At 35.7% G+C, this 20,822-nt stretch overlaps 3 protein-coding genes across 3 annotated transcripts; 2 read left to right on the top strand and 1 right to left on the bottom strand.

Annotated features, from left to right (window-relative positions):
• The first annotated feature begins 3,858 nt into the window (after positions 1–3,858).
• akirin2 (akirin 2) lies at positions 3,859–7,730 on the top strand. The gene is made up of 5 exons (XM_024291816.1): positions 3,859–4,376; positions 5,208–5,342; positions 6,694–6,843; positions 6,924–6,995; positions 7,210–7,730. The coding sequence occupies exons 1-5, from the start codon at positions 4,205–4,207 to the stop codon at positions 7,218–7,220; spliced, it is 540 nt and encodes a 179-aa protein (XP_024147584.1). The 5' UTR covers positions 3,859–4,204; the 3' UTR covers positions 7,221–7,730.
• A 460-nt stretch (positions 7,731–8,190) lies between these two features.
• rars2 (arginyl-tRNA synthetase 2, mitochondrial) lies at positions 8,191–16,580 on the top strand. Its single transcript, XM_024291492.2, has 20 exons — positions 8,191–8,426; positions 8,531–8,604; positions 8,685–8,787; positions 9,132–9,215; positions 9,286–9,386; positions 9,478–9,533; positions 11,287–11,370; positions 11,443–11,519; positions 11,599–11,757; positions 11,834–11,940; positions 12,100–12,195; positions 12,302–12,362; positions 13,613–13,689; positions 13,773–13,897; positions 13,977–14,044; positions 14,279–14,388; positions 15,403–15,498; positions 15,563–15,637; positions 15,703–15,766; positions 15,849–16,580. The coding sequence occupies exons 1-20, from the start codon at positions 8,391–8,393 to the stop codon at positions 15,933–15,935; spliced, it is 1,740 nt and encodes a 579-aa protein (XP_024147260.1). The 5' UTR covers positions 8,191–8,390; the 3' UTR covers positions 15,936–16,580.
• Positions 15,777–20,348, bottom strand: slc35a1 (solute carrier family 35 member A1). Its single transcript, XM_024291494.2, has 8 exons — positions 20,143–20,348; positions 18,896–19,076; positions 18,647–18,806; positions 18,405–18,557; positions 18,268–18,334; positions 18,023–18,199; positions 17,812–17,946; positions 15,777–16,764 (listed from the first exon to the last, which is right to left on the bottom strand). Exons 1-8 carry the CDS (start codon positions 20,150–20,152, stop codon positions 16,631–16,633), a joined length of 1,017 nt encoding a protein of 338 aa, XP_024147262.1. The 5' UTR covers positions 20,153–20,348; the 3' UTR covers positions 15,777–16,630.
• Positions 20,349–20,822: the final 474 nt, after the last annotated feature.

Here is a 20,822-nt window from a genome sequence, read left to right as displayed (position 1 = left end):
GCATTTTTTTTCAATAAATGAAATAACTTTTTGACAGATTTAAATAAAAGACTTCCGTGTCACATAGCAAAATGCAGCAAAAAGGACAAAATAATGAGTGATTTTTCAGTTTGTGGTGCATCTCTGCCAGAAGTGCATAAATCTAACAAACCAAAATTAAATCAAAGCTAATTTAGTGACCCTTACAGTATTTTTTAACCTTAAGGAGGCACCTGAAATACTTTCATTTGCTTGAAAAATTGAAAATCTGAATCAAAGACCTTGAATATAAAGTTTTGTTGTCCTTACTGACTTCAGATTGATTTTTTTGTGGTACACGACGATCACAAATCTGTCAAAATGTTGTAGCTCGACTACAAAGTGGGAGTGATTAGGATGTTCTTCAACTGTTTGAGAATGGATAGAATAAAATTGGAGGCCTTTTTTCACTTTCTTAAAAAAAACTTTTGTTACTATTTAAAATTAAAAACTTAATTCATTGTTTTTTATTTTAATCGGAGAGTCACAAAGGAGCCACGTGTGGCTCCGGAGACTCAGGTTGCAGACCCCCCGCCCTAATATATAGCAGTGTAACGACTCATCAACTCTTATGTTATATTTCTATAATCCAACCAGATCATTCAAATCCACGGCAGCTAAAACTGATCAACCATCATGCACTCTAATGTGTGGAGAGTTTTTGAATTTTACAGTCATGTGACCAAACAGTGTGGTAGAATGTTTAATAATGTTCTGTTTGGATTATTTTGATGTGGAAAAACAACTTTACAAACTTTATGAAGCTAAATGTGACATTATTTCTTGTTTACTTCTATTGTTTGTTCACATATTTCATTTACAATTGATTATCTTGCAAATAAAAAAAAATAATACAAAGAATCTGGAAAACTTCACCTGCATTGTTCAGGTATTTATCTCTGAGTGGAAGTTTAGGATAAAGACGTTCTGGATCAATTTTAAGTCAGTGATTCATATCGTTTAAAATAATCAATATCGATTAATTGAATTGTTGTTAAAAAGAATCGCTGCACCCCAACCTGCATTAATCTCTTCTCAGACCTACAAGAGATCAGAAGATCAGGATTAACTGGATTAAATCTGGTCTTTGATCCATCTAAGAATTATTACAGAATGTACAGAAAAGTTCCTAATAATGTGACATATACAGACTCCTAAAAATGTGTGCATAAAAAATGCAACATATTCTTAGTCTGTCTTCAGTATTTTATTCCTTGCTCAAACAAATAAATTAATCTAAAAAAATGTGATTACTTAGAATGGCAGTGGGCTTAAAATATCCAAAAATTACGGTATAAATATCATTTTATTAATTTCTTTCTCTCAGGTGCCACCATGATCTGCAATAAACAACCTACATTATCTAGACTGTTAAAGTCAAGGCCCGGGGGCCGGATCCGGCCCTCCAGATCAATTTATTTTATTGTTATTAATGGTCCGATGTTATCTCGCGCTTATTTCTAACTTGTATAATTTTGACAAAATATATTTTTATGGAAAGTAAAATATTGAAATTTATTTAAGGTTTAGGATAATTTATTTTGGAATAATATTCCTGTCTGATTTTTTTCTTCATAGAAATGATAAGAAGTTTAGATAAAAAATTTAGTTTTAGTGTGTTGAACAAATGTTTATCATATATGGCCCGTGATCTGAGGTGTTTTTTGGATTTTGGTTCCCTGTGTGACTGAGTTTGACACCCCTGATTTAGAGGGATGAATTATTTAATTTAGTTAAAAAAAAACAACCATCTCTTGTTATGGATGTCGATTATTTGTAGGAAAATATAGATAAACAAACAAGACAAGTAATTTGGTCATTCTTCACAAGAAAATAATGATTTTCAGACGGTGTTTTTTTCCCTTTTTTTTAGCACTGACACTGATCAGACATTATGGCGATCTTTATAAACTTTGACAAGTTTTTAAAGCAAATTTAACAGTTCTAAAGTTAATTATTTTAAAAAGTCAAATGCTATTTTTTTAATGGAAAAAATGTGTTTTAAAAACTGGGTTTGTGATTGAAGTGACTAAAATAACAAGGGAAGTTCAAGATTTTGGTGATATTGTGTAAAAATAATTGCAAGCAGGAAGTCCGACATTGTGAGCTTTCTGAGATGTGAGTTTTAAATTCACATTTATTTAAACACATTTTTAAATATTTTCCTCTTGTATTCAGAATGCAATTTAAGCGATTTTTAAGCTTCTTTTAACTGTTTTTTTTTTGTTTTTGTTTTGTTGATTCTTCTATAAAAGAAGCAAAAAAAAAGTCATAAAAGTCGTAAAAATAATAATGCTAAAGTAGCCAGAAAGCAAGTAATGGCTTTTTGTTGCTTCTTTTTTATATTACGTAATTATTATTATGGGGTTCCATGCAAGATCTCACTTTGTGATGAGGAATCAATCCAGAACTACATGAGAGGAGCTGGTCAATGACCTGGAAAGAGCTGGGACCATCGTTTCCAAGGTTGTTGTTGGTAATACACAAAGACATCATGGTTTGACACCATACATGGCACAGAAAGTTCCCCAGGCCCGTCTTAAGTTTGCCAATGAACATTTGGATGAACTATGAGACAGGGGCCATTCCTTTGAAGATCGGGTTGTGGCTGGCTCTTCTAACGCGACAATGATCCGAACAGCCAGAACAACCAAGATGTGGCTCTGTAAGAAGCATATCAAGGTTCTGGAGTGGTCTCCAGACCTAAACCCAACAGAAAATCTTTAGAGAGAGCTCAAACTCTGTTTCTCCTCAAAACCTGACTGATCTACAGAAGATCTATGAGGGGGAGTGGGCCAAAATCCCTCCTGCAGCGTTTGGAAACATTTGACCTGAGTAGTCTCAAACAAATGCTACCAAATCAAATATTAATATTTATTTTCTCAGATGTTCACAGACTTATTTGCAACACTGGCATACAAATAAATTATTTAAAAAAATGTATATATACAATTTAATGTGCGGATTTTATTTTATTTTTTTTAGATTATGTTTCTCACAGTGGACAAGTATGGGGTAAGATAACTGTCAAAAGGAAACGTATTCATAAATAATATTTTGTATTCACAAAAAGAAATTCATATTCATAAATAGTTATTTTGTATTCACAAATAGAAATTCGTATTCATAAATACAAAGTTGTGCAAAAATGTATATTTTGTACCAAACTTAAATAAAAAATACGAATACATTTATTTTTACGTTTTATGAATATGAATTTCTTTTTGTGAATACAAAATATTATTTATGAATACGTTTCCTTTTGACAGTTATCTTACCCCATAGACAAGCCCCTAAGATGGACATTACAGACCTCTCCATGATTTCTAAGTATATACTTTTTAAATCCACTCTTGCAGCTTTTCTTTAAGAAAAAACTCAAGGCTGATCTTTTTAGAATAGCTTTTTAAAAACTCTTACGTGACCATATGAGTTAATTTGATTTTACTGACAATTTTTGAGTTGGGTTTTTATTTATTTGTTATTATGATTGCTTTATTTTTTATTTTATTTTTTACGATTATTTTTCGTATTATGTAAGACTTTGGGTCGTTCTTTTTCAGGAAAATGAGTTGTAAATAAAGTTAAATTTGAATTTTAACTAAAATTTTTATACACACAAATATTCTTGTAATATTCACAAAAAATAGCTAAGGTAGCTAAACCTAAAAATATGTAAAAACAAGAATAAAGAAGTTTAAGGGTTTAACTGATTTGAATGCACACAAAAACAAATTTGAAAAAAGCTATCGTTTCCACCTGTTCGGGAAATGTAGTCAAATAACGGCTAAAGCAATGTTAAAAGTGCTTACCAGAACTACAAGTACCAGCACTTCGCAGTTGTTGTCGCGCATGCTCACTTCCAAGCAAATATCCAAGAGCGAAGGGAAGCAGCTGATTGTCGCCTTAAATTTAGTCGGTTAAATCTGCTATCATCAGATTCTACACTGCGATTTCACTTCATCCACTTATCGGGATACATTATTTGTTTGATATTTGAGGCTCCATCGGTGATATTTATTCTTAGAAAAATTTAATAGACGAAATAACTGCGTTTTAAACCACCCCGGAATTACGGCTACTCTCCTAAGTAGCTAGCGATAGTTAGCATTAGCGACTTCCTTGGAGAAAAAAGGGGGGATTTTAGGGTGTTTTGGTCAACAAGTTTGGGGAATCCTAAAACGCGATGGCTTGTGGAGTCACCCTGAAAAGAACTCTGGATTTTGATCCACTAATGAACCAGGCTTCGCCCAAAAGAAGGAGGTGTACCCCGGTCATGTCGCCGGTATCTTCGCCGCAGAAGTATCTGCGCATGGACCCTTCTCCTTTCGGGGAAGTGTCGTCCAGACTCACCACAGGTACGACAATGGGCAACATTTGAGGTGATGCTTTAGCTGTGATTACATTAGCATTTAGCTAATGTTGTAACATTAGCACGTTTGTTTTTATTTGACTAAAGGGTCAAATCTAAATATGTCGTCATAGTGGTTGGTGTAGCTGCTAAAAATGGAATAGGATTGATCAAAATGTGTGTTTTTATTTCGATGTATTTTGAGTTTTGTGCTTTGTTTGGGATCCAGCTTCAAAACTGGAAGTTTGTGAACCTTAAAGTCCCACTTCACCATTTAGAAAAATCTACCTTTACTTGGGTCTGTGTGACAACTATAAAAAATATCTTCTGAATATTTACAATCTGTGAACAATAGTTGTTATGTTTGTGATTTATTGTTCTTCTGACAGCAGAACATACAAGATTCTTTCAAAAATAAAAGCCTCCTGCCGTAGTGGATGAATTAAAAAGGGAAAACTAATAAATAATTGAGTGTTGTGTACTTTCCCTAGTTTTATTTTGCATTTACAATCATTTTTGCTCTGTTGTCTTGCATAATACTTAAATGACAATTTGAAAAAAACAAAACCCTAAAAATCTTACTTTTTAAAATGTTTTCTTCAAAGCCACAATCAAGGGATAAAAGCTGTCAAGTTGAATAAACTCTTCATCAGTTTTTAGTGTCACAAAACCCACAAATATTTAATATATTTCCTGTATTTCTTAAGAATTTCATCATGTGTGAATATCCCATTTCAGTTTATATTACTACACCAGTTAATTTATCATAACTGGGTCTTGGGAGGTTTAGTTGAAACTTTTGTCTCTTAAATTAAGCACAAACTCTTTTCTGTTTCAGAGCAAATCCTACATAATATAAAGCAAGAGTACAAACGCCTGCAGAAACGTCGACACCTGGACAACACCTTCCTGCAGTCAGACGGCTGCTGTCCTCTGGATCTGCAGAGTATTCAATGTGGATCCCCTTTACCAGGTACACACTCGTTTGTCAGATACAGTAAAATAATGCTTGTTTAGATACTTCCCCTTATAAAGTGAATTTGTTGGATGATCTAAATCACGTACGTGAAAGACGAGACCCGGAGGGGGCGGATCCGGCCCTCCAGATCATTTTATTTAATTGTTATTAATGGCCCAATGTTATCTTGTGCTCATTTCTAACTTTTCTAATTTTGATAATGTGTACTTTTATGGAGAGTCAAATATTACAATTTATTTAAGGTTTTTGTTGATTTATTCTGGAATAATATTCCCTTTTTTTATTATTCATATTTATGCTAAAAAGTTACGGTATAAAAGTTCTGAAAACTGTCATTCTGCTAGTTTTTGGACTATTTTAGAATTAACTAAGATTTTTTTCTTGCTCTTTTAGAGTTTAGCTAACATTTACACGATAGCTGTTTTGGCTAATTTAAGCTATTTGAAGTTTAGCTATTTTTTCAGCTACATGTGAGCTGTTTCGGCTAACTTAAGTTGTTTTTTTAGGCTAATTTGGCATTTAGCTTATATTTTAGGAGGATATCAGCTTCAGCGTTTTCAGCTATCAATTTCAGCCTCTTCAACTATCAGCACTAGCATCCTCAGTGGCCAAATTCAGCTTACAGCATTCACACTAGCATTCCAGGTAGTGCTGTATATCTAGTTTATAATTATGTTTAAAAGTTACGGTTTTAATGTTTTAAAAAGTGGCATTCTGCTAGCTTTTTGACTATTTTAGCCTTTTTTTTTAAAGATTTTTTGGGCTGTTTTGGAGTTGGGCTAATATTTACATGCTAGCTGTTTTGGCTAATTTTGGCTTCTTTGAGTTCTTTCAGTTTTTTAAAATATATTCTGAAGTTTAACTATTTTTTCAGAGCTACATGCTAGCTGTTTTGGCTGACTTAAGTTTTTTTGGGTTTTTTTTTTTAGGCTAATTTGGCATTTAGCTAATATTTCAGCATCTTCAGCGATCAGCACTAGCATCTTTGGCGGAAAAAATTCAGCTTACAGCATTCCGATAGCATTATCACAGTTAATGCTATATATCTAGTTCATAATTATGTTAAAAAGTTACGGTTTTAAAGTTTTAGTAATTTAGTTTTAGAGTGTTCAATAAATGTTTTTCCTGTTCGGCCCACGACCTCAGGTGTGTTTTGGATTCTGGCCCCGTGTGCGATTGAGTTCGACACCTCTGCTCTAAATGTTCGTAAAAGATTTTCATCTTCCTTGTAGAGCTGGATTCTTCTGCTTCCTAAAGAAGCCTCACAGCCCTCCTGTTATACTGCGAGCGATTCTCCCCCTGAGAGGGCACCGTATTAACCGACACACATGCTCTCTCCTGACAGGTTCATCCTCAGCTGCCTCGTCTCCCAGCAGGAAAGAACAGCCCTTATTCTCCCTCAGACAAGTCGGGATGATTTGCGAGCGGCTACTGAAGGAGCGTGAAGACAAGATCCGCGAGGAGTATGACGAGACTCTGACCACCAAACTCGCTGGTTAGAATCTCTTTAGTGTGATCAGTTACGACTTTCTTGATAGCAGTGATTCATTTTTTTCCTCTGTTTTTGTTTTGCAGAACAGTACGACGCATTTGTCAAATTTACACACGACCAGTTGATGCGAAGGTTTGGAGAGCAGCCTGCCAGCTGTAAGTACTGAGGCTCTTTTGTTGCACCTTTGACTGCAGTAACTCTAGAGCTTGATAGTGACATTCTACTTACTGCTTTACTAGCAGTTTGGCTTCAGTCTCATTTCAGCTTCAATCTTCTCCCATTTTATTGATTTACGTTCTGATAACTAATGTTTGCTTTATAGAAGTTGTAAAAGAATATCCTCTAACGGTTCTTTGTGATCTTTCACAGATGTTTCCTGAGCGCTCCTGTCGTTTCTTTGAATAAGTTCTTCTGCAAATACTCCACGAGTGGCGGCTGCGACTGGACTCGTCTCCGGCTTCAGTCAGCGGCCGATTCTCCGCGAGTTCTTCTTGCTGAAAACACGTCGGAGCTCTCTGAGGCTCCATCAGCGACCACTCGGTTGATTTCATTCAGATGCTTTTTACAAAACTGCCATCATTCACTTGGACTTTACTTTTTTTAGTTTTTAACTCCTTTTGTTCCACTGAAGGTGTTAGCAGTGCAGCTTTTTTCACTTGTACTGTTTTTAAGAAAAGGGATGGGGCAGCTTTTGTGCTGGACTGCAGGAGCAGTTGGCACTTCTTTTTTTTTCCCCCAAGTGTATAAATCTTACTGGTAAATACTCATATTACATTTGTATACACTGTATAACATTTTTAATGCTTGAATTTAGTTCACTGTAAATATGTTTGGTTTAAAGGGGCTTTGATTCAGATACATCAGATGAATAAAATTTGTATACAAACGTGTGTTCTGCTTTACTTGTATTTTAATTTTTAATAATTTCATTCGAATCATTTCAGAATGGAATTCATCTTTTAAAACTCAAACATGTAAGACAAGAAATTCTTCACCTTAGGTGAAAGTTGAACTGATTTGTGAATTTACTCTTGATGGAAATTGTTTTTATTTCCCACTGAAAACATCAAATACACTTTAAAAGGATAATTGATTAAAAGTTTAATTGTTTTTGCTTTTTTAAATATGCAAATATAGTTTTTAGTCAACACTTTTTTTTATATATAGATCTACATTTACGAATAAAAATATAGTTTTTGATCAGTTGTTGGATATTTGTCACTGTACTGCGCATGTACTCTTTATTTAGTTCATAACTTTGCAAGAAAAATCCGGCTTTTGTCTATTTTTGTATTCATTTATAAATTTATAATTAAGACAATCATGATTAAAGGGGAAGTTTCGCCGAAAAGTCTTTTCGGGATGACCAGTGTTCAAAATCGAACGTACCTTTCGCTGATGTAGAAGAGAAAAGCTCGTGATTGGTCGAGTGGACCGGAAGCGGTATCGAAAAGCAGGAAGTAAATGAATTTGTCAATGTGACCAGGTTTTGGAGATTTCGCTACTTTTAATGCTTTGTAGAGAAACTTTATAGACATTTTTTCGTAAATATGGCTTGTTTTTTTAGAAGAACAATTGCAGCGAAGGTAATGAAGTCTCACCACCTTTATTTATACAAAAATATGTAATATTTTCTTTATCACAGCCAAAATATGCTTGTGTTTTTTTGTTTTTTTTTTCCATTATCTAGCTCGGGCGGACGCTGCAGCACCCCGAGGATGTATTTATTCCAGCTATAACCGCCACGCCCGTTCTGAAGAAACAGTTAAGTCCGTGTTTGGTGAAGTAAATCCCCCTCCAGTGAGCTCCATGTCCTCTCATGAACCTCCTCTCCTGTCCCTCAGACAGTCTCCCGACTTCCGGCTGTCAGTCAGCACGTTACGGATCGACGGGATCCTGCCATCGAATGAAGACATTCAGCTGCAAACAGAAAACCTGGCTAATCAGGTTAGAAACTGCAGGAAGAAAACAGGAAAACAAGGGATGATGGGAAATGAGTGCAGGCTTACTCCCCACCAACATCTCAGAGATGAATCTCTGATTAACTCCTGCCGCTTTGCAGAAACTGTCATAGAAAACAAAGGTTTTTATGTTAAATAAAAGACAAATAAAAGATCCATGGGAACGCTTTTAGAATAAACTAAAAGATAATTGGACAATGTTTCTGTCAGTAAAGCATCACTTGTTTTGTAAGAAATAAACATTTAATTCTTAAGGGGTTGTTTTAAATTCATTAGTTTGATAATAAATGTATTCTAAAAGTTATTTATTTCTTTAATTTCTCTTCTCAGCTGAAACGAGACGTCGTGGTGGAAGAAATCTCTGCTGAAAAAGGAGTAATCCACTTTCATGTGAACCGTGAGCTTTTAGCAGAGGTGAGCATTAAGAGTGTTACCCGAGAAAGTCCGTGTGCTCCCTCACCGCCTTTCCTTCCACCTGTTCCAGAAAGTGTTGGAGCCATTCAAAAACGGGGCGGATGACAAGTACGGGTTAAACAGCGATCTTTTGACTCCCCTGAAGAGAGGAACCACTTTAGTGGAGTTCAGGTGAATCTGGATTTCACTGCATTCTTTCAAATACTTTTACTTAGATCACAAAAACCTTCTATTTTTAACACAAGGTGTTTGTATTTTGCAGCTCTCCAAATATTGCCAAAAAATTCCACGCTGGACACTTGCGCTCCACAATTATTGGTGAGAAAAAGATTCTGTTTTTTTAAATGGAATTGATGATCATTGTTTGCCATAAACTAATTAAATAGGTGTCAAATCAATTTTCCACCAATTAAAACTATTGTTTACAATAATAAAAACATGTTTTTAGGTTTTAATTATTTGGTTTAACCCTTTAAAGTCCACAATTTCAAACAATTGACAAAATAATTTTTCTAGGAATTGAAATGTTTATGAAATCCACAATTTAAAAAATATTTTGAATAAGATGCAGATATAAATGATTATAATTTGTTGGATGATTTAAGTTTGTGCTCACCACAATGTTTGTTTAAGATGCAAAAATAGGAAAAGGGTACCTTATAGACCCACTGTCTCAAATTTGATCCACACATTTTTAACTTGATTTAACTTTATTTAAAAATAAATAACTGCATTCCTTCATTATTGCAAGTAGTCATTTATAGAAATAAATACATAGTTATTCTCTGCAATGGAGTATTAGGGCCACCATAAAACAAACAAAAAAATATATGAGAATAAAATTGTATTATGAGAAAAAATGTAATTTTTATAAAAAAACAAAGTTTATATATATATATATATTTACAATTAACAAGAACTAAGTCATAAATGTATCCTTCAAAAATATGTAATTTTATAAGAAAATAGGTCATATTTTCCATTTGACTTTTTAAATGTCTCAACAAAAACTGTCAAACGTTATTAGATTTATTCAGAGAAGTCATATGAACATGTGACTGCTCGAGAATCTCGTTTAATCTGCTTTATTTTTTGTAAATGTATATTATTTTTCATAAAATTTCGACCTAATTTTAAAAAAAAAAAGTTTTCCTTTTAACATTTTTCTAAAATGTTGACTTTTCTCACAATTTTATGACTTTATTTTTGTAAAATTTTGTCTTTTACTTAAATATATTTTAAATATATTACTTTTTGTGATAATTTTACAAATTTCCTTCAAATAATTTAGCAAATTTATTTTCACATTTTTAGGATTTTATTTATAATTTTATGACATTTTTCTCATAAATTTACAACTTTAATCTTCCTATACATTTACATAATTTTCTCGTAATTTCACGACCCTTTTCTAATAATTTTAAGACTTTTTTTTCTTATAGTTTAACAAATTTACTTTTCAAATATTACAAATTTATTTTTAATTTTAAAACTTTTTTTCTCATAGTTTTCTACATTTTTTTCTAGTAATTTTACAATTTTTTTCTCTCTTTTACAACGTTTTTTTTTCTTATTGTTTAACAATTTTTATTCTCTATTTTTTACAATTTTACAAAATTTTCCTCTCATTCTTATGAGCTTTCTTGGAATTTTACAACTGTATTCTCCTCATAATTTTACTACTTTTTTCTTAGAATTTTATGACTATTATCTCACAATGTTTACAACTTTTTCTCATATTTTAAATACTTGTTTTTCTCACAATTTGAATACTCTGTTCTTATAATTTTACATTTTTTCTCAAAATTTTATGACTTTATTGTCACGTTTTTTTTTTCTTCTTACTTTTATTGTGGCCGTAATACTCTGTTATATTTGCCACCATAAAGTTTTTGAAAGTTAGCACATTTTTTTCTGTCCAAAAGGAAAAGTTTTTGAGATTTTCTGGGTCAGCCTGATTTTAATCACCGTGAAAAGACTCTCTACTGCCCCTGGTGGAATGAATCCACTACAAAAATGCATGTATCAAGTATAATAAAGAATGCTTATAAAGATTAAACTCTGTTTTCAGGAAACTTTGTGGCTAACTTAAAAGAATCCCTGGGAAACTCTGTGATCCGGATGAACTACCTTGGAGACTGGGGCATGCAGTTTGGTCAGTGAGAAGTTAAAAAACATTCTCTGGTGCTGAAAAAAGTGTTGGACAAAACCACATCCTGAATTTCAGGGTTACTTGGAGCCGGATTTGAGAAGTTTGGATGCATTGAAAAATTAAAAGAGAATCCTCTTCAACATTTGTTTGAGGTAATCTCATTTTCTCCATCTTGAATAATAAATAATTGTTTAAAGGAAAGCTTCTGAAGTTCTCGTTTTTGCTGTTCAGGTTTATGTCCGAGTCAACAAGGAAGTGGAGCAAAACGAGGCTTTGATGCAGGCCGCCAGAGACTTCTTTAGACAGCTGGAGCAGCACGACGACGAGGCGGTGTCGCTATGGCAACAGTTCAGAGAGATCACGGTCCAGGAGTATCAGCACGTTTACAAGGTGCAGCTTTATTTAAAAAGCATCCGAATGATCCGATACGGAAGCAGATTTTGATTCGTATTGTAAACCTTTCCAGCGGTTGGGGGTTCACTTTGACGTGTACAGCGGGGAGTCGTTTCACCGAGACCAAGCCCAGACGGTGGTGCGGCAGCTGCAGGACCGAGGGCTGCTGGGAACCTCAGCGTACGTGAATAGCTACTGCTGCGATAAATAAACGAGCAGGTCACACAAGAGCAGTCCAATGATTGGGTTTCTCTCCAAAACTTTCCTTTTTTCAGACAAAGTAAAAAAAAAAAACTGTACTAAATGAAAAACTTCAATTTTTTTTGCCGTCTTTGACAGAAAGGGGATGGGGGTCGTGGACCTCTCTCCTGATGGAGACATGAGTAACGTCTGCACCGTTCTCCGCAGTGACGGCACCACGCTCTACATCACCAGGTTGGCACCACTGAAGTCTCAGCCAAACCCGATTTAAGAACCACTTTTTAGTGTCTTTTTCAGCCTGTGTCAAATGTTCAATCAAGAATCTCCTGTTTTTCTGCAGAGATCTCGCTGCTGCCATAAACCGACAAGAGAAATATTCCTTTGATGAAATGATTTATGTGGTAAGTTGACTTGTGAAATGATTTTTATTTAATTACTGGTAACCCTAACTATGGTTTTCAAAACTGTAGTTTTTTTGCTGTTAAAATTACTATACACACTATATAGAAAAAAAACAGATTTTTGTCTAAAAACAACATAAAGATTATTGCTAACTAGGGCTTCAACACTCAACCAACAGTCCAACAGTCGACCAATTCCCGATTATTTTCTAGATTGGTCGGCTAAGTGCTGATTGTTTTCCCAATTACTCGATCAATCGCAGATTGGTTTCCCTATTGATTGACCAATCGCTGATTATTTTCCCGAATGGTCGCCTAAATGTCGTTCATTTTCTCAATTTGTTGACTAATTGCTGATTGACTCCCTGATTGGTGGATCAATCACAGATCAATTTTCGATTAGTTGACTAATCGGCGATTGTTTTCCCGATTAGTCAACTAATCGCTGATTGTCTTCCCTATTGATCGACCAATCGCTGATTAGTTTGCCAATTAGTTGATTAATTACTGATTGGTTTTCCAATTAGTCAACCAATCGCCGATTATTTTCTAGATTGGTCGTTTAATCGCCGATTATTTTAACCGATTGGTCGACTAATCGCTGATTATTTTCCCGAATGGTCGACTACATGTCGTTTATTTTCCCAATTTGTTGACTAATTGCTGATTGCTTCCCTGATTGGTCGATCAATCACACATCAATTTTCGATTAGTCGACTAATCGGAAATTGTTTTCCCCATTGATCGACCAATCGCTGATCAATTTGCCAATTAGTTGGCTTCCCGATTAGTTGACCAATCGCGTCATGCGTATACTGGATGTAAACCACATATCTCAACACTCATTAGCTTTAAACTTGAAGTGTTTGAGCTTAATGCTAACTAAATAAAAACAATTAAGATGTCTTGAAAAAGACGATCTCTTTTGAGAGCAGATGCTCCCTTCAGTAGAGAAATTTCGCTCCGATGGGGTAAAGGTAAAACAGGGAAAACATTTAGTTAATAAGTTTGCTCTAACGTTTGCTTATCTTACCTAAACGATGACCTAAAGTGTTATCATACTCATCACAATGTGCTTCATCTTAAGTTTTGAGATAAAGATCAACAACGACAAACTGAATATTAAATTAGTCATGACTAACTGTCACTAACCGTGGCGGCACTTTGAAAATAGCTCCAAAGATTTATGTTTTTCCATCATTTGAATTCTGGTTTAGCTGGTTTAGCATCACCACCTTTTTCTGTTCCAGACAGACAAAAGTCAAGCAAATCACTTCCGCCAGTTGTTCCAGATCCTGCTCGCCATGGGACATCCGTGGGCTGACAGGTTAAACCATACAAACTTCATGCACCACATTGCTCCGTGAATTCTGTTTTTACTCGACTAAAACCTGAAACGACTCGCCGCAGGTGTCGGCACCTACCGTTTGGTCTCGTCCGGGGCATGAAGACCAGGACGGGCGACGTGGTGTTCCTGGAGGACGTGCTGGACGAGGCCCGGGCCAGAATGCTCCACAACATGAGCCAGTCGCACAGTAAAAGACCTCGGCAAGCTTTAAGGTCTGACGCAGAATGTTGATGCTTGAAGAGAGACGGGAATGTTTTGCTCCACAGCGACGAAGGAGCTGGAGAATCCGGAAGACACGGCGGAAAAAGTGGGAATCTGTGCTCTTATAGTCCAGGTGAGGAGTTTGAATATGCTGGTTTTAGCTCAAATAAAATCAGCAGAAATTCACCTCTGAGTAGTGGGACTGTTGTTGCAAAGCAACCCCACCCCCTCTTCCCATCTGCTTGGAGCAAGGAGCTTGTCGCATACAAAATACACTTAGAAATGCAATTTTTGAGCTTAATTTTTCGTGATATCATCAGAAAAAAAAACACAATTTGGCCTCTTTAACTGAAAATCTCTGTTCCAGGATTTCAAAGGTCCGCTGCAGTCCGACTATAAGTTCGATTGGGCGCAGATGCTGCAGGCTCAGGGTGACACCGGCGTCTTCCTTCAGTACACGCACGCCCGACTCTGCAGGTGTGACCAATAGTGCTGCTACAAATGATTATTTTATTAGTCGACTAATCACTGATTATTTGTTCTGATTATTCGACGAATCGGGTCATGTGCAAAGTGGATGTAAAGGACAGATCTTAACCATCATTAGCTTTAAACTAACTAAAAATAATCAGAATGAAGATGATGGTTTGTTAAACTTTTAATTAATCGTGCCGCCTCTGTCCTTCATTAGTTTCTGGTATAAAAACATGATTAAACTAGAAAAGTTGCATTACCTGGAATAATACTAGTGTGATAATGGTGACGTAATTGACTTTAATTGCTGCAGGGATTTACTGAAAATGCAAAAGCTATTTGCAGAATGTTAAATTTGCTGAAAGACTGGAAATTTTTATTAAACTATGAAAGAACGCTAAAGTCGACCTACATTTCTGAAAAATGTTGTAGTAAATTTGCTTAAAAATCCCTAATACATGCCAATTTTGCAAAAATGTTTAGTGTTCTGCTTAAATATGAGCTAAACTCCAAATTAGCCACAAAACAACCTCAGTAGATATCAAATTAGCCATAATATTGTGCTTGTTGCTTAAATGGTAGCTAAACTCCAAAATAGCCTAAAATTCCTCAGTAAACTAAATTAGCCAAAAACGTTAGCATAAAATAGAAGCTAAACTCAAAATTAGCCCATAAAACCTCAGTGGATAAGAAAATAGCCATAACAGCTAGCTTGTTGCTTAAACACTAGCTAAACTCCAAAATAGCCAACATTTCTCAGTAAACTCAATTAGCCAGAAACTTTAGTATTTTGCTAAAATAGAAGCTAAACTCTAAATTAGCCAAAAACGTTAGCCTGTTGCTAAAATATCAGCTAAACTCAATTAAATAAAAAAAAAAACTACCCGTACTATAAAGATTAAAACATAACCCATGAATATATTTACAAGCTGCCCTTGTGACCAACAAAACTGATGATTTATTATTTTTAGTCCTAAAACTCCTCATAACCAACAGAACCTGTTTTTAATTCTCCAGTTTATTGAGGACAAATAAAGGAGTGGACGAAGGGGAATTCAATCCTTCCCTTTTACGAGAGACGTCGAGCATCAACATCCTGCAGCACCTCCTTCGGTAAGCACCGCGTTTACGATTGTTTCAATATTTGCTTCATCTGATTTTCATTCGTCGTCTCCAGTTACGATGAGGTGCTGCTGCAGTCGGCGCAGGATCTGCAGCCCAAACACCTGGTGAACTTTTTAATCAAGCTGAGGTGAGAAACCGGTTTGTCTTTTGGAGTAGATGTAGAAAAATTCATGTTTTTTTTACACTTTATAGCCACTTCATCGCTTCAGCACACAGAGATCTGCCGGTGAAAGGAAGCCCCCCAGACGTTGCCCAGGTAGAAAACATCGACTTCATGATCTTTTAATGCAGTTTGATGAAAAAAAGCAACTAAAAATGCACTTTTTTCCCATTATCAGACAAGGTTGCGCCTCTTCAGGGGGGCCTGCTCCGTTTTAGCCAATGGGATGAGGATCCTCGGCGTCACACCAGTACAAAAAATGTGAATGTCTTTTACAACCGTTTCATATTTGTAAATATTTTCAAAATAAAAGCAACTTCTCTCTTTGAGAGCAGCTTAAAGCAAATTATTAAAGAACTTCAGGAGTAAAATATTAAATACAACTAACCAATTCTGACACCTGGAAGTCAAATATGTTCCTGTTGGTTGATCCGTTTACGTGCAAACATTTTCTGACTGCTCAAACTGACATACCAAACATACATACAGACCGGTCCATCTGGAAGACAGGAACTCAGCGGGGCATGAAGCTAAGATGCAGGTTACTTCAGGGGAAGCGGATCTGCAGGTTGTTGTCATGGTGACATGTGTCCTTTGATGCTTCCAGGACTTTCCATTATATTTTGGAAGTGAAGCTAAAACCCAACATGTCCAGATTAAAACGGTCTACAGTTCTAAGGTGATGATAGTCTGGATTGGAACCTCAAAGTATGTGACCTGGTCCTAAAATAGCCACAAAGTGTAGGAAAATAATGGCACAGTACATTTAAATCTGTCCGTTTGGATGCTTTCAAAGTAAGAGCTTCTTTACTCCTTTTTTAAGGTGAATTCCATGAAGTGGCAGATTGGTGCGGAATATTTACAAACTTTACACGCACCGTTCTAGCCTTCAGCTGACCAAAAAAAAAAATTCAAAGTCAACTCTTTTGCTCCGCTGGATGAACTCCAGAATCTCCGAGGTCACACTGAGATCAGTTTCTGCTTGGACTCCGCGCCGGCGTCCGTCCGGCTGACTCTGGACGTGTCCTGCTTCGGGAGGCCGTACAGGTAAATGGAAATGCAGACGAGAAGGGCTCCGGTCGCAAATGCAAACGCTGGGAAAGAGGAAAAACTACATTAATGAACAGAAAAACTTGGATCTTAAAGACATTTCTGCAAAATACTAAAGTGTAATATTTTTTTCAGTGGGAGCCACAAAATCTTTAGAAAAATAACACTAATTTTTATTTATGTTACTATTGTAATACTAATTAACTATTGTTTTTAGGTCCAAATAAAACAAACTTAAAGAGATTTTTTTTTCAAATATGAAGCTTTTGACAGAGGGTCACATGACTTCCTTTCAAAATAAGACACTCTGTGTCACATTGGATTGTCTCAAAGCAAAAATTGTTTATTTTACCGTTTATTTTAATGGATTTCAGCCAGAAATTCATAAATCAGATATATATAATTTTTTACTACTAGGCTCACTTAAAAGTTTTTCAAAAACAGAAAATCCGGTCCGCCTTAAGCATAAATTCTGGTTACTAACCTTAAACTGATTTTCTAAAATGTTTTAGTCCGACTTTGTTAAACTACAAAAAAGTCACACTGCTTGATGAATTGTTGGAGCATTATGGGTAATGTAGTCAGGAGCCTCAGGGAGGGTGTACTGTTCTAAAACTGTAAATGAGTTTAATAAAGTTTTGGTTTTTATATGTACAATTATGCTTTAAAATATATTTATATGTTTTTAGAGACAGTGGAGCACACTCCTGCTTTAACAGCTTAAAGAGTCAGCTTGAATATCTTCTGAATTCTTTCCTGTTTTTACCCATGATGCATCAGCGATTCGAGTGGTTTATTTTTAAGTTGACCTTAACTCTAACCCTGAAGCAGTTCATTCTGTAGCTGCTGGGGACAAAACTGGCTTTTTACAACCTCTTCTCTGAGCCGCTTTTCTGGTCTTTTTACTTGTTTCCCTTCCCTAACGATGAATCTGGTTAGGAATGTTGTTAATAAGCGGTACAAAGTCTACACCCATCAGGAAAAAAAAAAAAAAAATCAAAGTCTGCTGCAGATGTTTCTGATAAAATTTTCATTTTTGTCACAGTGATTTGTGTGTTTTTGTGACGTCTTCCTAAAATCTGAACACTCACTTATCTGGAGTCCAAACAGCAGAACGGACGCAATGGTGGAGAGAACGATGGCGGCGGCGGCAGAGAAGCCTTTCATGATGTTATCGGTGTATTTCACCACCACAGAGGTGTAGAGGCCGCCGACGCTGGACAGAACTGGCAACACAAAAGAGCCAAATGAGCCAAAATGGTGACAGTAAATAAATTTAAAAAAGGCGTTCGGTATACTCACAAACGACAAAGCAGACCCAGGGAGTGTAACCGAAGAAGAAACCTTTCTCCAAAACTTTCTCTCCATCGGTCATGTAAACACCAATCAGGGTGACCACAATACCCGACAGGTACATCTGGATGTTTCTCACCCACAGGGAGGTGTCCGAGCTCTTCAGCACCTTCTCGAAGTAAACACCTGACGATCAGACGAACAGAATTACTTAAAAAATACTTCTAAAGTGCACAAAAGTTGCATTTTTTTACCTGCAAATCCAGAACACAGGACAGCAACGGCGATGGCGACAAACCCCATGAAGGGATTCTGCTCGATCTGTGGTTGAAGAGAAGAGAACGCTCAAAGCTGTGAAGTCGAACGATTTAAAGTCCAGTGCGACTCCTACCTGGACTTTGGTGGCTTCACCCGGCTTCCACTGGACGAGCGTGACGCCGCCGCAAAGCATGAAGACGGAGAACCACTGCAGGCGGCTGAGGGAGCGGTTCAGCATGAGGACGGTGCACAGCGCGGTGCACGGGATCTTCAGCTGGTACGTCACCTAAGCAACCCGACGGGACAGTCGACATTTCTGTAAAAACTTTAGACTTTCTTCTTCTTCAACGTTGATTCCAGACTGACTAAATATACCTGATAAACGGCTGCGTCGAGGTTACTCAGCGCCACAAACGCCATGTTGTTCTGAACCGCGTAGACGATGGAGGGAACGCTGAGCTTCAGCAGCTCTTTAGGACTGAAAATAATGTGCTCTTCAATGCTGCTCTTGAGTTTGACCAAACTTCCTGTTTCCCTGGTGAAACCACAGCAAATAGACACAAAATGCTCTCTTAAAAGTTATGCTTAAATTATGCTAATCCAGTGAAAAATAGAAACACTTACTTTGCCAACATCCCCAAACTCAGCACGAGTTTAATGACCTCAGTGATGCACACTGCAGTAGTAGAAAAGTACAAATCTCCAGAGGAAATGGTTCTCGTGTAGCGCAGAGCGACCGTGTACGTGGCTGCCACCAGAGTCATCACGGTCAGGCAGTAGAGCTTGAAGACGACGCTCACGTTTTCTGAGAACAGAAACAGTCAAATGAGGCTGAATGCTAATAAAAATCAACATGAAACACAAACAAATCCAGGGAAATGTTGATGAGATGCCAAAAAAATCCAGCTGCTACCACTGATAAATTTAATTTGCCTGATATTAATTTTAGGGAGGACAGCAGACGGACTAAAAAAAACAAATATTGATTGCAAAAGTTGTCAAAATAGGCAGAAAATAACATACATTAGCAAAAAAGGCTGTTTTTTTTGTTTGTTCACCATCAGAATTGCTATTAAAAATGGTTTTAGAAAATCAGATTTAACACAAAAAGTCAATTAAAAAAGGAAAAAAAACTGTTTTCCATGTATTTAAATAGTTCAAACATATCCATAATAAAGTGGTTTTATTTAAGAGCTTATAGCTAAAGCTTAAGTCTTCAACAACTTATTTTTCTTTAAAGTTTGGATGATCTTTTTAGCTCAAAGTTAGAAATGGTTCTTACTTTTCAAAATAAGAAAAGTTTGGGAAAAACTTAAAACTGGGGATAAACTTAGAAAAACGTAGAACTGTAAAACCAAAAGCACAAGCAGGAAAGTCCTGAAAAACGTCTAATCAGAATGCAGGAAACATCAAAACCCATAAAAAAATAAACTTAGAAGAAAGACGATTTTATTGTGAAGGTCGTTTTGGCGTTTACACATTTTGTTTCCCAATAAATATAAATAATAGCATATTTAACATAATCTTGCATATATATTTAAATGAGTTTTTATTTGCTAAAAACTATATAATTAAGTAATAATTTAACAATCAAAGCAAACACGAAAAACAACCGTGAGGCTCAAAGTCCATTTAAATGAGGTTTTGCTTTGTGTTTGTTGGAGGAACGCTAACTAAAAATTATGACTTTATTTACACTCGTCGGTTAATAATATTGAAGCAGGAGCAGAAAAAAATAATGTTCTTTAACGACCGTACAGCTTCAGGGCTTTTTCAGATTTTTTTCCTTTTCCCCTTCGGTTGCTAACATTAGCTTCTTGTGCTAAGCTGTTTTTTCCCCTTAAATAAAAGTAGAAAACGCGAAGACTCACCGTTTGCCATCTTTGCTCCGTTCCGTGTCTCCGCCGGGAGCTGAAGAGTCGGATATTTTTTCACTGGTTACATGACATTATAATGAAAACATCCAGTTAACTGAGAAATCGCCGCTAACTATGCGGCACGTCAGCGCGTCCGGCGCGGGGGTGCGCTTGATTTACGCTCCGGGTAGGAACGATTTTTTTTTTTTTCCCGGAAGCAAATGCAGAGGGGGAAGAAAAAAATGATATACGTATTTATTTATATTTCTATAAATAAATATTTTCTTTTATTTGTATGAGAAAAAAACTATATGCCACTTTATATATATATATATATATATAATTTTTTCTTTTAAAAATGTCAAAATGATGACAGTTCCAGGTTCAATATTAAATAAAAAAAGAAATTAGAATAAAGTTGTAAAACTATAAAGGGGGAAAAAAATAAATGTTACTACTAAAGTCACAAAATTACAAGAAAAAATAAAAATTTTACAAAAGTAAAGTCATAAACTGCTATTTTTAAAATGAGTATATAGAGTATAATACAGTTGTAAAATTCTGTTAAAAAAACAGAAGAACTTACTCTGTATAAATGATTGGGGAAGGCTCTAAAATAATCAAATCTTAAAGATATTTAGACAATATACAGTAGAAGTTTTTTTTTACTAATGTATGGTCATCGTTTTCAATAG

The sequence above is a fragment of the Oryzias melastigma genome, linkage group LG24, assembly GCF_002922805.2.
Source record: "Oryzias melastigma strain HK-1 linkage group LG24, ASM292280v2, whole genome shotgun sequence".
In the NCBI taxonomy this organism is placed as follows: domain Eukaryota; kingdom Metazoa; phylum Chordata; class Actinopteri; order Beloniformes; family Adrianichthyidae; genus Oryzias; species Oryzias melastigma.
This window is presented reverse-complemented; position numbering and strand designations above follow the sequence as displayed.